This window comes from Eptesicus fuscus, chromosome 13 (genome assembly GCF_027574615.1).
Source record: "Eptesicus fuscus isolate TK198812 chromosome 13, DD_ASM_mEF_20220401, whole genome shotgun sequence".
Taxonomy (NCBI): Eukaryota; Metazoa; Chordata; class Mammalia; order Chiroptera; family Vespertilionidae; genus Eptesicus; species Eptesicus fuscus.
The window spans coordinates 17,340,838-17,354,399 of record NC_072485.1 but is presented as its reverse complement, the minus strand read 5'-3'; the positions used below and the strand labels follow the sequence as shown (position 1 = coordinate 17,354,399).

Genomic DNA, 13,562 nt, shown 5'->3' with positions numbered 1-13,562 from the left:
TGAGACCTCAGATAAAATCCCTCAACATGGAGGACCCAGGATGGAGCATGCCTGTGCTTTTCCGCACCCTCTTCTTTCCCCAGGGTTCCTCTCTCCTCTCTCTCTCTCTCTCTCTCTCTCTCTCTCTCTCTCTCTCTCTCATTCTCTCTCTCTCTCTCTCTCTCTCTCTCTCTCTTTCTCTCTCTCTCTCTCCCTTCCTCTCTCTCTCTCTCGTCTTGTTCTATCTTGTTTTCTGAGCCCATTTCTTTCTAAATAAACCTTTTTGTTATAATCTGTCTTGGTTCTGAATTCTTTCTCAGCCAGAACGAAGGTTGCTGGTTAACATCTGGTGCTGTTTTCCCACCACCAACAAAATCACTGAGAGTTGTGTTTTTCTTTAAACTAAGGCAGATTTTGGTACCATTTCATGGACTTTAGGAGTTTAAGTGATTTTCCATTTTAGTAAAATTTGTCATTTGTATCTCCTGAGATGTAAACAAATTTCTGGAAAAAAACCCAAAACTGTAAAGTGAGGGACTCATCAATGAGGTAAACAATTGATGTACCTGGAAAATTATTGAGTGGAAGCACTGAAAGAAATACTCGCTTTTAAATATTATAGATCATACTCTTTTCAAGTATTTATTGATGACCAAACACCTAACTCCCAAATACCAATAGAAATAGAAAAGTTGACACCAACTTAAACTAAAATAATTTGAAACCACAGCATGACCTATTTTTATGGTAATGAGCATAAAGCCATTGATATTTAGATTATAGTGGAAAAACAGAATAAGTAAGGACCAAGAAAAAGTTTCTGGAAGGAGAAGAGAGCCAATCTGAAAAAAGAAAAACAACTTCAAACAGAAATGGGACTCTGTCAAGGTGCACAGGCCTACAGTACAATCTGGCTTAACTTGCGTGGATGTATTGGAAAATAGTACTTTAAATAAAAGCATCAGTGTAGCTTAAGCAATCTTCCCCCATAAAAAATCAATTCTGTAACCTGCAAATAATGTTTATGTTCATTGCTAAATGGAAAAATTGTAAAATGGACTTGACCATCATGATTCAAAGGCTAAATAACAGTCAGTAAAAGAGGTTTTAATATGAGAAGAAAATACCTTGACAGTGTCCTTTTAATTTGATTATTTGCCTCAGTGTTCATAAACGAGGATGGAAAACAGATGCCAGACAGAAACATGGCCAGGGAAGAAGAAATAGTGAAGGAAATAAGGTTAATTAGGATTCAATCAAAATTTAGGTAATGTGTAACTCTAAGGACTGCCAAAAATATTCGCTGTCAAAACACCAAACTCTCTGGAACACATTACGCTTTTGAACTCACTGGATAGGGGGAAGGACAATTATTCAGCTTAGAAAAGTTATTATGTTTTAACTGATCACAGGATATATAATTCAAAAACTCCTCCCCTTTAAATTCATCTTAAATCTCTGAAGACTCAGGAAATGTGAGTAGAAGCAGAACAGAGACTATATACATTGATATGACCTTTGTTCTACTAAGAACAATTCAGATTTTTTTTTTCCGAAGTGCAATCTGTATTCCCATGAAAGAGGGAAGACAAAAAATCATAACTTTCTAGAAGAAAATCTGCTATAAATTCCTAATTCTTGTAAATCTCATTCTTTTCAACCTTTATATTTTAGAGATAAATTTGGGGCCGTATGCATTGTAAGGGCGATAGATTTTGCACTCATAAGGAAGTGCCTCATTTCCAGCAGTTCCTATCGTCATCACCAGATGTAATTATGAAGTTCACATCATATTTAAAAAGGAAAAGGCTTTGCATCGGGTTTCTACCAAAAGCTGCTGAGAAAAGCACCTCGCATGTGCCCAAGTAATAAAACAATATGTTGGTAGTGGTGGTATTGGTGCGCACCCCCACATTTACAAATGTTTGAAAATGAGTCATGCCGCTGTTTAAGACCAGCAAGTGATTCAGCTGGCATTTCTGCAGAGCACATAAATAGATGGCCCCGCAGACATGTTGCCATGTAGCGGTAGAATTATTTCAGTCTGTCAGAGTTGTAACTTAAACAGTTCCAGAAATGCGGCTTCCAAAGCATGAAAAATAAGATAGCTGGCAACGCAGGACAGACAAATGTCTGTGCCTGTTAACAGAATTCAAACATCTGAATATTTTTCAGGCTTGTTCTGTCACCAATGAAAGGCCAGGTCCATCTGAACATATTTTCAGCAAAGCCTGGGCAGATAGATTTGGCTTAAAAAAAAAAGGTTATCCAGGCTGTCCTTAAAATAAATATTCTTCACTGAATCTACATTATATTAGTGTGTTTTATTTTATATGATTGTCCTTTGTTTAAATGAAGATGTATTGGGCCATATTAGCTAAAATAAATTTGTAAAAATTTCATGTCAAATTTGCCAGAGGAAAAATAGAGGAAACACATTTATCTTTTATCATGTTTTTTGAAATACCTTGTCAATGTATGCTATGTAACCTCATTTAAAACTATAAAAAGATATACATAGACATGACTATATATTGCCATAGTAACTGAGGCTTTCTTTGGCATATTAACAGTGATGATATTACAGGTGAATGTTCCCTTCGTTGCATTTCTTTTTCTATTTCCTAGCTAATATATGTTATTTTTGCAACATTAAAAATAATAAGATTATTTAAGCCCAACTATGACCTTCCTAAAATGTTCATTTAGGAAGTGAATTTTCCATGCATAACCGCCTCTGATATATTCAACTAGACATGCTTCTAGGAGACGATAGAGGTCCAGGTTTCACAGACATACCTTGCTGCACGGAGCAAACCAGTAAATGAGAGCCAGGAAGGGCAGTCCCACGGCAACAGCAAGGACCACGAGGAACTTGACTGCCATCGTCTGCTGCCTCAGGCCAGAAAGGTTCTCATACCATATGGAGAGAAGCTGCTGCTGACAATTTGGATGGGCTACAAACTAGCAGGAAATTGACAAAACATTTAACAGCTTGATTAAAGAACAGTTCAGCATAAACTATTTTCTTTTGTTCTAATACCTTGTTCTGTTCTTTCCCATGAAAAATATTGTTAGAATTAAGGAACAAACATAAAGCATCTAGTTGACAGCAAGCAAGATGGCAGGATGTTCTAGTATGTATTAGACAAATTAGGAGATTCCAATTTATCAAACATTCCCTCCATAACAAATGGGCTTTCTTTCAAAGCATAAAAAATTTTTTAAAAAATTTAATATTGCGGAAAGATCCATCAGTGTTTTACACAAGGATGTTTAAAATTATACTAGAGGCCCAGTGCACAGATTCGTGCACAGGTGGGGTCCCTTGGCCTGGACTGTGGAGATCGGGCTGAAACCGGCTCTCTGACATCCCCCGAAGGGTCCCAGATTGTGAGAGGGTGATTCTCGGGTGACGCACCCCAGAATTGGGCTCCCTCCTCTCTGGTTCTGGGTGCGTCACCCAAGAACCACAGCTGCCAAGTCACCGCAGCTCAGCAGTTCCTGCATTGAGTGTCTGCCCCCTCACGGTCAGTGTGTGTCACAGCTACTGGTCAGAGTGTCTGCCCCCTGGTGGTCATTGTGCATCATAGCTACCGGTTGGCTGGTCGGGTGGTCGCTTAGGCTTTTATATATATAGACTAGAGGCCCAGTGCATGATTGAAACATGCACGTGTAGGGTCCCCTACACGCTTTCGCTTTTCGCGGTGGAGCTGGGTGCCTGTCTGCTGGTGCACCAGGCCTTTCAGAAGCCTCCGCCAAGCCTTGGCGGAGGCTTCTGAAAGGCCTGGTGCCGGAGCAGACAGGCACCCAGCTCCCACACTTTTGATGGTCTGTGGCCACTGAGGGGGCTACCCTGCTGTTGAGAGGCGCAGGGGGCGGGACTCCCACCCCCTGCACCTCTCAACGGCCCCTGAGGGGGCTGCTGCGGACACCTAGCTACCCTGCCGTTGAGAGGCGCAGCCGTGTCTGTGGCAGGCCCCCTCAGCGGCCGCGGATCTGGCCGTTGAGAGGCGCAGGGGGCGGGAGTCCCGCCCCCTATGCCTCTCAACAGCAGGGTAGCCCTCCTCAGTGGCAGCGGATCCGTGCCTCTCAATGGCCGGATAGGCCACCCCAAGTCCCGCCCCCCAGCCCCCCGCCGCCCAATCGTGGGCGTAGCGGAGTGATGGTAATTTACATGTTACTCTATTATTAGATAGGATGGTTTTTTCAACTAGAAGGAACAATGGAAAAACCCTGCAAGTCCAGATATTTAAATACTTTTTTTTGAAAAAGTATACCATCTTTTCTATATTGGCCTAAAACACTAAACTTATTTTATACTAAATTCTCATTTACATATACGGGTCAGTTTATGGACTGCCTATTCTATTTTCTGTGTCATAAACTCTTTCAATTAAAAAAGCTTATTTTTCAGATTTTTTTTATTCTCACATTAAATTTAGTAAATTAAATTTATTGAGGTAGCATTAGTTAATAGCATTATATAAGTTTCAGTTGTAAATTCTCTAATACATAATCTGTATACTGCATTTGATCTCCTCTATCCTCTTCATCCTCTCCCCACCCCTTCCCTCTGGTAAGGAGAGAAATAGAATGTTGATTCCTACTTTCTATACGAATTGGGAAGACAGAAAGGGGGTACATCTGTGCTGTTTGAAAACTTACCATAAGCATGTATTATACAACATTTATTATACAACTTAGCTTTAAAAACTTTTTAAAAAAGATATCACACATAACCTAAGAAAGCAGTCAAGAATTCTGTTGGGGAGGGGTAAACCACATAAAAACAGGGAGTAAACATATTCCACAAATAAAGACACAGTTGGAGGAGATTCAAATGCGCTCAAGAAGGAAGTGGAGCATAACAACAAACGGGACCTGGAGTTGGTTAAACAATGATGCCTGTGATTTGGGCACACAAAAGTCATGGTTATGTCCTTAGTGAAGTACAGGAAAGTGGAATCACCCATAAGGAAGCCTAGATTGTTAAAGACTGTCGTTCAGGGTAGGTTAGATGCCTCATAAACAGGCTCTCAGCATTTATTAGAGAATCTGCCTAAAGCAATTGTTCCTTAGGAAAACCCAGCTTAACTGAAGGATGCCAACCAACCCTTCCTTCATCCTTGTTCAGCACCAATACAAACAGAAATAATAGCAATAGGCTTCATGCCTGACCTTACTTTTTTTACTTCATATTTAATGGCAAGCTTTAAACGGCTGAGATTTGGACGACTGTGGTCTCGGCCACTGTGGTGTATTTCAACATCCCCGTTCAGAATGGCCTCCACTTCTTCGGTATTTCTGCACAGATCAAGGAGTCCAACAACAAAATCTTTGCACTGCATCGACAGTTTTTTATAGTCATTCTAGGAAAGACAAAACAAACAACAGCAGAAAACAATAATGTAGAAGTAGCATATTTTACTATGATATTCAGTGGAGAAAACCGTGTTCAGTTTACTGTTCTTCTAACACTCCTTCATCGCTGTTCTGCTGAGTGATCTCTGAAATATCTTAGCACCGTAAAGACTTTCTTCAGGTCCTAAAAAAGGAAATGTGTCTAAAGCATAATCGAAGTTATCACAAAGTAGTGTACCGTGCCAAGCTCACGGGCTGATTCAGGAGAAATACAAAATAAGCAACTTTCCCCACTACTCTGCATACATCGTATCTCTTATGTTCACAACTTCATCAGCCAGGCACATAACAGGCACTTGGTAGGTCTTTGGAAGACTGTAAACTCCGTTGTTTAACTTGAGGAATGGGACTTTGGAGAGATTCCGGGGAAAAGCAAACACATGCCACTTACATATTTAATAAATGGTTACTGAGGAACTTTGTGTACCAAACACAGGGTCAAAAGGCAAGTTTAATATAAAATCTACAAATTGTGGTTCTTTTCTTTGGAGAAAAGAAAATTTAATGAAAAAGCTTTCATTGTAATTTATCACTGATGACCTCGTATTATGCTGGCAAGGTTTAGAGAATGCAGATCTTATTTAAACGCCAAAACTCCTGTCCAACATATACAGCATGAATTCACATGTTCATTCGGGTCTTTTCTAGTATTTCCTTCCTCTCTACTCTATTACATTGAAATAAGACCATTCATAACCCAACGTTAATCAAGAAACCTACTAGCTAGAGCTTGTTGCATTGTGATTGGATGATATTATCTCATTTAATCGTCACAGTCTCCTGCTCCGTTAGGTTAACTAACGTGTCCAACTACCCTGCAGCCACTAAGTGTCAAAATCAGCCTTTAAACCGAATGCTGTTTGGCCCCCAATTCTTTGCCTTTAAGAATTAGCTTACTTTATCTCATCTTTGTATGTTGCTTTCTAGTTTCATCTTGAAGAACTGGGAGACAGGCAGGGCAAATACTACTCCCATATTGCACATGGAAAACTAAGATCCCTGGAGGTTATACAACTTCAGTGGTAGAGTATCCCCCTTAACGCCAGCTTTGCAGATTCAAAGGTAGCTGTCTCCCCCGTCCTGAAGCCACCAATATGCTTTGGAATGAAAAGATCCCTTGGAAAGATCCAGAGAGAACTATGTCGGAAAATATGACTGCCTCTGGGTGTCAGTCAGTAAGTAATATTTCGGGGAAGTCTATAGGAAAAGAGCCGATACTGGGCATGTGGGAAACACCTCCTAGTGCACCTCTCTGCAGAGCATGCCAAGTGGCCTTTCAGTTTAGTAACTCATACACGGGCGGCACATCGCTAAACCGCACGTGCAGACAGTTTATATAAAAGGAAATTGCTGAAACAAATTATATCTTAGCTGAGCATGGTTTAAACCAGTTCTGAAAAGATACCTCGTCGGATAGTATAAACAGAGGTACAAGGAAACAGCTCTACCCTTTCCATGAAGCAGTCAATCAGGGTCGTGGGGCCAGACACTGAGGTGTGGACATGCAGAGGTTGCACATACTCGTTCACTGTACTCTAATTAGAAACTTGGACTTTCAGGGATAAATATTCCTTTCATCATATCTCAGGTCTTCTGTTTTTTTTTAGCCACATGATCTTAAAACCACTCTATGAGGCAGGTGCTATGATTGCTCTCATTTTACGATTGAGGTTTAGTGAAATTAAGTGTTAAAGAGATCACACGTGCAAAGTTCATCACAGGGTGATGAGCAGGTAGCAAGCATCCCACAAAACACAATTATCTTACTTTATATCATCAGAGGCAAGATCTGAAAACAGGCCATTTCCTGACATTTGTTAACAGCCCATGGAGCTCTGACAAAATCTGATGCACCTAACCTCTCCTCTTGGCAGCGCTCAGTGTGGGTGTAGCCATAGTCATTTCAAAGGCAAAGTGTAGTCGTCAAAATCAGTCCTCTGTAAAATTCTAAGAAGGCTCATGGTGAAATTAGACATTTAAAAAGAGAGTATGTGCCCTGGCCGGTTTGGCTCTGTGGATAGAGCGTCGGCCTGCGGACTGAATGGTCCCGGGTTCTATCTGGTCAAGGGCATGTTACCTCGGTTGCAGGCTCGATCCCCAGTAGGGGACATGCAGGAAGCAGCTGATCGATGTTTCTCTCTCATCAAAGTTTCTAACTCTATCCCTCTCCCGTCCTCTCTGTAAAATCAATAAAATAAAATGAAATAATAAAATAAAATAAAGTAAATAAAAAAGTATGACCCATCGACCGTAGGTGACGCTTCTGCAGAGAATCCATATGGACAAAAAGTAAAGCGCAGGAGCTTGGCGCTGTTTCACACCTTGTTTCCAACTTGCTGCTGATTCTCAACACATATTCTCAAGCGGGGGGGGGGGGGGGAGGAAACAAAATCCCATTTAAAAAAAATAATAAATAAGACTGCTTTTAGAAATCTATGCTCTTTCTTTCACCTTGGGGACCCATTTACAAATGTTTTCATATTTCAAGGTCTCACAAATTGACGTGAAAACTCGGAAGGAAATGCTGGCAGCAGTTCATCAGCAGATGCAGCGGGGAATTTGGTTCCTTGAAAAGAAAAGGGAAGCCGGCGGGTTGATTTAATTCTGGGTCAGGTCTTTGTGTCACACCCGCACCACACACTATGAATCAGAAGTGGGTGCTCGCCTATTAACCTTTGAGTTGAAAAGAGATGACTGATAATGGGCTCACAGAACAGAGTTTAAGAGATTATAAGACATAAAAATGTCCCTGTTAAAAATTATCTTTCCAGAGGGTCATCTTAGTTGCATATGACACAGTAGAAGAGATGTTAAGGTCTGTAATTTTAATGTCTGGCTTTCCTTTCTGTATAAAGATTGAAGTTTGCTTGGTAGACATTAACAGGGAAAGGGCATGCCTTAATTCTCACTGATCAACTGCCTGGGCTTTGGAGACTGGCAGACCTGGGTTTGAAACTAGCAGCAACCACTTTGAAACTAGCTGCATGGCTTTGGGCAAATGACTTAATCCCTTAAAGCCTCAAAATTCTCAAGTGTAAAATGAGGATAATACAGTACCCACTTTCAGGGTTGCTAGGAAGATTATACCAAATATGAATGCCAACTTCCTGGTAATTATTAAGATTACTAGAGGCCCGGTGCATAAATTCATGCACCGGTGGGTTCCCTCGGCCTGGCCTGCAGGATTGGGCTGAGACCGGCTCTCCGACATCTCCTGAGGGGTCCCGGATTGCGAGAGGGCACAGGCCAGGCCCAGGGACCCCACCGGTGTGTGATCGGAGCTGGGGAGAGATGTGGGAGGTTGGCCAGCCAGGGAGAGACCCCAGAAGGGCTCCAGGGTGTATCCTGCCCGTCTTGCTCAGTCCCAATCGGCTGGACCCCAGCAGCAAGCTAACCTACTGGTAGGAGTGCGGAGCGCCTGCCCTCTGGAGGTCAGTGCATATCATAGTGACTGGTGGACTGGTTGACTGTCTGCCCCCTGGTGGTCAGTGCACATCATAGCGAGCGGTTGAGCAGCCTTAGCATATCATTACCATATTACGCTTTGATTGGTTGAATGGCTGACCAGTTGACTGGACATTAGCATATTAGGCTTTTATTATATAGGATTATTGTTTTCATTATTTTATAAACAATATTCAGGTGTTCTCATTCCCTCGTCACAAAGCTGTGCTAACAAATATAAAAGCATGTTAGGATTCCCGAGCAGCATCTTCATGCATTCTTTAACAAATATTATAAGCACCAGTTGTGCGACAGGTGCCATAGTCTTACTAAGACAGGTGTTTTGTAAAATGACACTATGTACTTGAACATTAAGGTAAGTACAGAATATTATTATCTATTAGCCAGCCATGCGTCTTGGGACCACATGCAATATCAGATCGTCCCTGTTCTTCAGAATAACTGTCACTGAATGTCACATTGATCACTGAGCTCTGTTACAGCAGGTGTAGGATTAGCAAGCATGTATTACGGTACCACTGGGTGGGATTGTGAGGGGTATAAAAGCTACACTACTCTAGCCAAAACCGGTTTGGCTCAGTGGATAGAGCGTCGGCCTGCGGACTGAAAGGTCCCAGGTTCAATTCCAGTCAAGGGCATGTACCTTGGTTGCGGGCACATCCCCAGTAGGGGGTGTGCAGGAGGCAGCTGATCGATGTTTCTCTCTCATCGATGTTTCTAACTCTCTATCCCTCTCCCTTTCTCTCTGTAAAAAATCAATAAAATATATATTTTTTAAAAAGTTACACTACTCTAAAGAAAAGAGAAAGCCCTGGCCGGTTTGGCTCAGTGGTTGGAGCATGGGCCTGCAGACTGAGGGTCGTGGATTTGATTCTGGGTCAAGGGCATGTGACTCACTTGCGGGCTCCATCCCTGGCCCAGTAGGAGCCCATGCAACCGATCATGTGTCTCTTTCATTTCTCTCTCTCTCTCTCTCTTCGCTCTCTCGCTCTCTCGCTCTCTCCTCTCCTCTCCACTCTCTCTAAAACAATCAATGAAAAAATATCCTCAGGGGAGGATTAAAAAAAGAAAGAAAGAAAAGGGAAAGAGATGAGATACAATTTCAAATGTGAATTAAAGATTTTTGTCAGATATAGCAGATGTTACTGATTTTCACATTGATGGTTGCCATCATGAGCGGCTCCATATTTAACTTAACACGGTGTTTGATAACCAGCCTTTATTGTTCCCTTCATGTAGAAATCCTCAGGTCCCCCGCAGCCGGAGAGCGGCAGGGAAGCGAACCCATGGCTGTGGGCACTGCGGCCTCTTCCCATGCAAACTGCTACACACACTTCCCTCCTCACGGCTGACTTGCCTTAGATCTAAAATTCTGCCTGAATTGAGGGTCTCTCTCCATCTACTTCAGATTAGGGTAGGAAAGGCAAAGGCAAGAACATACACACTCGTACATTAGTGCGTTTATGTAGTTTATGTATCTGCCTCTCTCAAGTAGGTTCAAACATCCTTCAGAGCAATGACTATTACAGATCTTACTCATGTTTGCGTCCTCACATCCTAGTGCAGCGTGTGGCACACAGGAGGTAATCCAAAATTTTGCAGAGTGAGGTAAAGAAAGGAACATGGCTGGGTACAAAACATACCTGGGTTTTTATTCTTGCTCTACTACTTAATAGCTATATAATCTTAGGTTACTTTATTTTCTGGCCCTCTGTGGATTTCCCTAATTATGGAGAATGCAATTGCTGCTATATCATAAAGTTATAGTGTAAATCACTTAGAATAACTCAAAAAGCTCAAAAAAGGTACTTTGCCTCCTTCCTCTTTGGCCTGGATCCCAGCCCTGTGCTTCTGATGCTGTGATTCTGCATTGTAGGCTACTGAGTACTTTAGCGACACTCTTTGTCGCCCTGCTAAGGTCTGATAACAGTTACACTGGATTTCTGCTAACAAAAACTACTTTTCATCCCTGTCAGATTCTTAGAAGATATTTCTCTTTCAAACAATGCCAGACATTTTGCACATCTGCACACCAGAACATAGCAACGGTTTAAAAACAGATGAAGCAGGAGTTTCTCTACCTTCCTGGTTCTCAAAGTCAACAAGCAGAGGCAGCTGGAGGGCCATGTGCATGTGTGGGCACAGATCCCTGGGGAGACATGAAGGAGCTGCAAAAGCTCCAGAAAGCTACTTATCCAGAATGACAGGGACGATGACAATCCCTGGAGCATAAAGAGGTGATAATAGGGTAACACTGTCTGTTACCACCAACGACCTAACGTATCCATTAGTTCAAAACGGGTGTAAAGACATAAGTCATAGGTACATATTGAGAGGCTAAAAGAAAATTAGAAATTTAGGAGAATGAAATTTCTGACAAAACCACCCCTGGTATTGATTTCCTTGTCTGTAAGATTATTCTACCTTATCTGAGCTTAGTGTTGAGTCAAGGAGAAAAGCCAGGAGTCATGCTCTCTTTGGTATCAAAAAGGTAAGTTGTGGGTATTCCTTTTTATTACTATTACTAGAGGCCCGGTGCATGAAAATTTATGCATTAGAGGGGAGTCCCTCAGCCTGGCCTGCCCCTTCTCACAGTCCAGGAGCCCTCAAGGGCAGGAGGCAACCCGGCGATCAGGGGAAGGCAATGCCCCATCACACCTCTGCTGCTGCCACTGCCAACAGCACAAGCCTCAGGCGGCCCTGGGTGGCTGGGCAGCCACCATCCAAGGCTTGCCTGAGCCTTGGGCCGGCCCTGGGTGGCTGGGCAGCCACCATCCGAGGCTTGCCTGAGCCTTGGGCAGTCCTGGGCGGCTGGGCAGCCACCATCTGAGGCTTGCCTGCACCTCGGGCCGGCCCTGGGTGGCTGGGGGGCTGAGGGGACTTGGGGATTCCGGAGGCAGGTGCATGGAGCAGCCAGACCCGCCTGGGGGCCAGCCCGGCAGTGCTGCGTGCCTGCCGCCCCGGCAGGGCTGAGGGGACTGGGTCCTGCCATCCTGTGGCTATAGGTGCTGCCATCTTTGAGGGCGTGGCAGTCAATTAGCATATTCCCTCCTTATTGGCTGTGGGTGCCGCCATCTTTGTGAGGGTGTGATGGTCAATTAGCATATTCCCTCTTTATTAGATAGGATTTATTTGGTATTTGCTACAAAATTTAGACTTAGCCCAAGTTTAAGGTGGCTGAGGTCTCATGTGCCCAAAGCAAAAATTTATTGTTAAAAATTTAATATGAAAGTTGAATTTGAATGGGTAAAAAACTTTTGAATTTAATTTCTCTCCATTCTCTTTAAAGACATGTAATTCCTCTGGCCTATTAGTTTTCTTCTTATTCCTGTGGCTTCATCTAATTGTTAGATTTCTGTGTTGTGGCCTGGTTGTACCTCTGCATGGAGCCAGCTACAGACCTGGTGATATGGGTAAAAAATTCAATTTGTTCAGTTTAGGAGATTCAAGGTGCAGGACTAAAATTGCCCGTGAAACTCAATAGTAACTCCTCTGGCCTCTTTTATTAATGGACTATAGCAAGCATGTCAAATTCCTGGCCTGTGGGCCACATGCAGCCCACAATGAATATTTTTGTGGCCCAACCAATATAACAGTATGTAAGAAACGTTTTAATAAAAATTTCATAACTTTTTACAATACCCTGTTATACATAATTATTAATAATGAATTACAACATTCGCTAATGACTGATTACTATAATCATGTTGCATTCATTTCCCTTACGCGCCTTACATGCAGGCACACCATTTCTCTCCGCTAATACTAGCAGCGAATATTTTAGCAGCCGATTGCCACGTCATTAGTCTTGGACTGACTTGTTTGGTGTGCGCATCAGGAAATATTTTGCTTTCAGAGAACAAGAAAAATAGGTTTATTTGCATTGCGCTTATTAATTTGTGCAGTTCTTCAGTGTCTGGTAAGTTAATGTTCAGGAAAAAATATTAATTTTTATTAAAATGTTCTTTTATTTTATGTTAACAATCACTCATTTCTTTCAGCCCTTTGTATTCAGCATCTCTATAGAAATAAACCTACGTTTCTATGAAAATTGAAGCTTTTGTTTTTTTGTAGCCCACGTAAACTTAAACCTTGTTTATTCGGCCCATGTTAGCCTTTGAGTTTGACATGCTTGGACTAGAGGCTATTATGGAGGGGAGAGTCTGGGAGAAGCTTAGGAAGTTATATGTTAGAGCTTACAAAAATCTTTGTGAAAGGTCATATACTCTGACTCACAAAATAGATTAGTTGCCTTCAAACTGCGAAGACTTTCCAGGGACCATAGAACATTGATAGCTTTAAGAGAATCAATTTCCAGATCCTCAACTTTCCTCAAACTAATTTCCTTAAAAATATATATTTTGCCTTTTTACAAAATAATTCTCCACTCTTACCCACCCATGTATCCAGCAATAAGGAATCCCCCTTTAATGATTAATCCATGTCCCATAGACCCTGAGGGGTCCCTGAAATTCCCTGTCCTAATACACATGTCTGTTGAACTTAATGCTTAGTGATAGAAACACAATGTGCTGGTTCATGTTAGGATGTTCTGAATTTAGAAGCATGATACTGTGCAGTGACAGGAACAATGATAACTTTTGTTTAATATATTTGCCCCTTCATTCTCCAACAATTGTCAAAAAACACATCCCTCTTGAATGAGAGTCTAGGGAGAAGATGGCAGAGAAGGC

The 13,562-nt window shown here is 42.1% G+C and overlaps 1 protein-coding gene across 2 annotated transcripts in view; it reads right to left on the bottom strand.

Moving 5' to 3' along the window:
- TRPC6 (transient receptor potential cation channel subfamily C member 6) overlaps positions 1-13,562 on the bottom strand; it is a 105,664-nt gene that overhangs the window by 32,182 nt on the left and 59,920 nt on the right. For both annotated transcript variants that reach the window (XM_028157008.2, XM_008149196.3), the window contains exons 3-4: positions 5,166-5,351; positions 2,779-2,943 (exon numbers count right to left, since the gene is read on the bottom strand). In XM_028157008.2, coding sequence (XP_028012809.2) covers positions 2,779-2,943; positions 5,166-5,351 — 351 coding nt within the window. The remainder of the gene's footprint in view (positions 1-2,778; positions 2,944-5,165; positions 5,352-13,562) is intronic.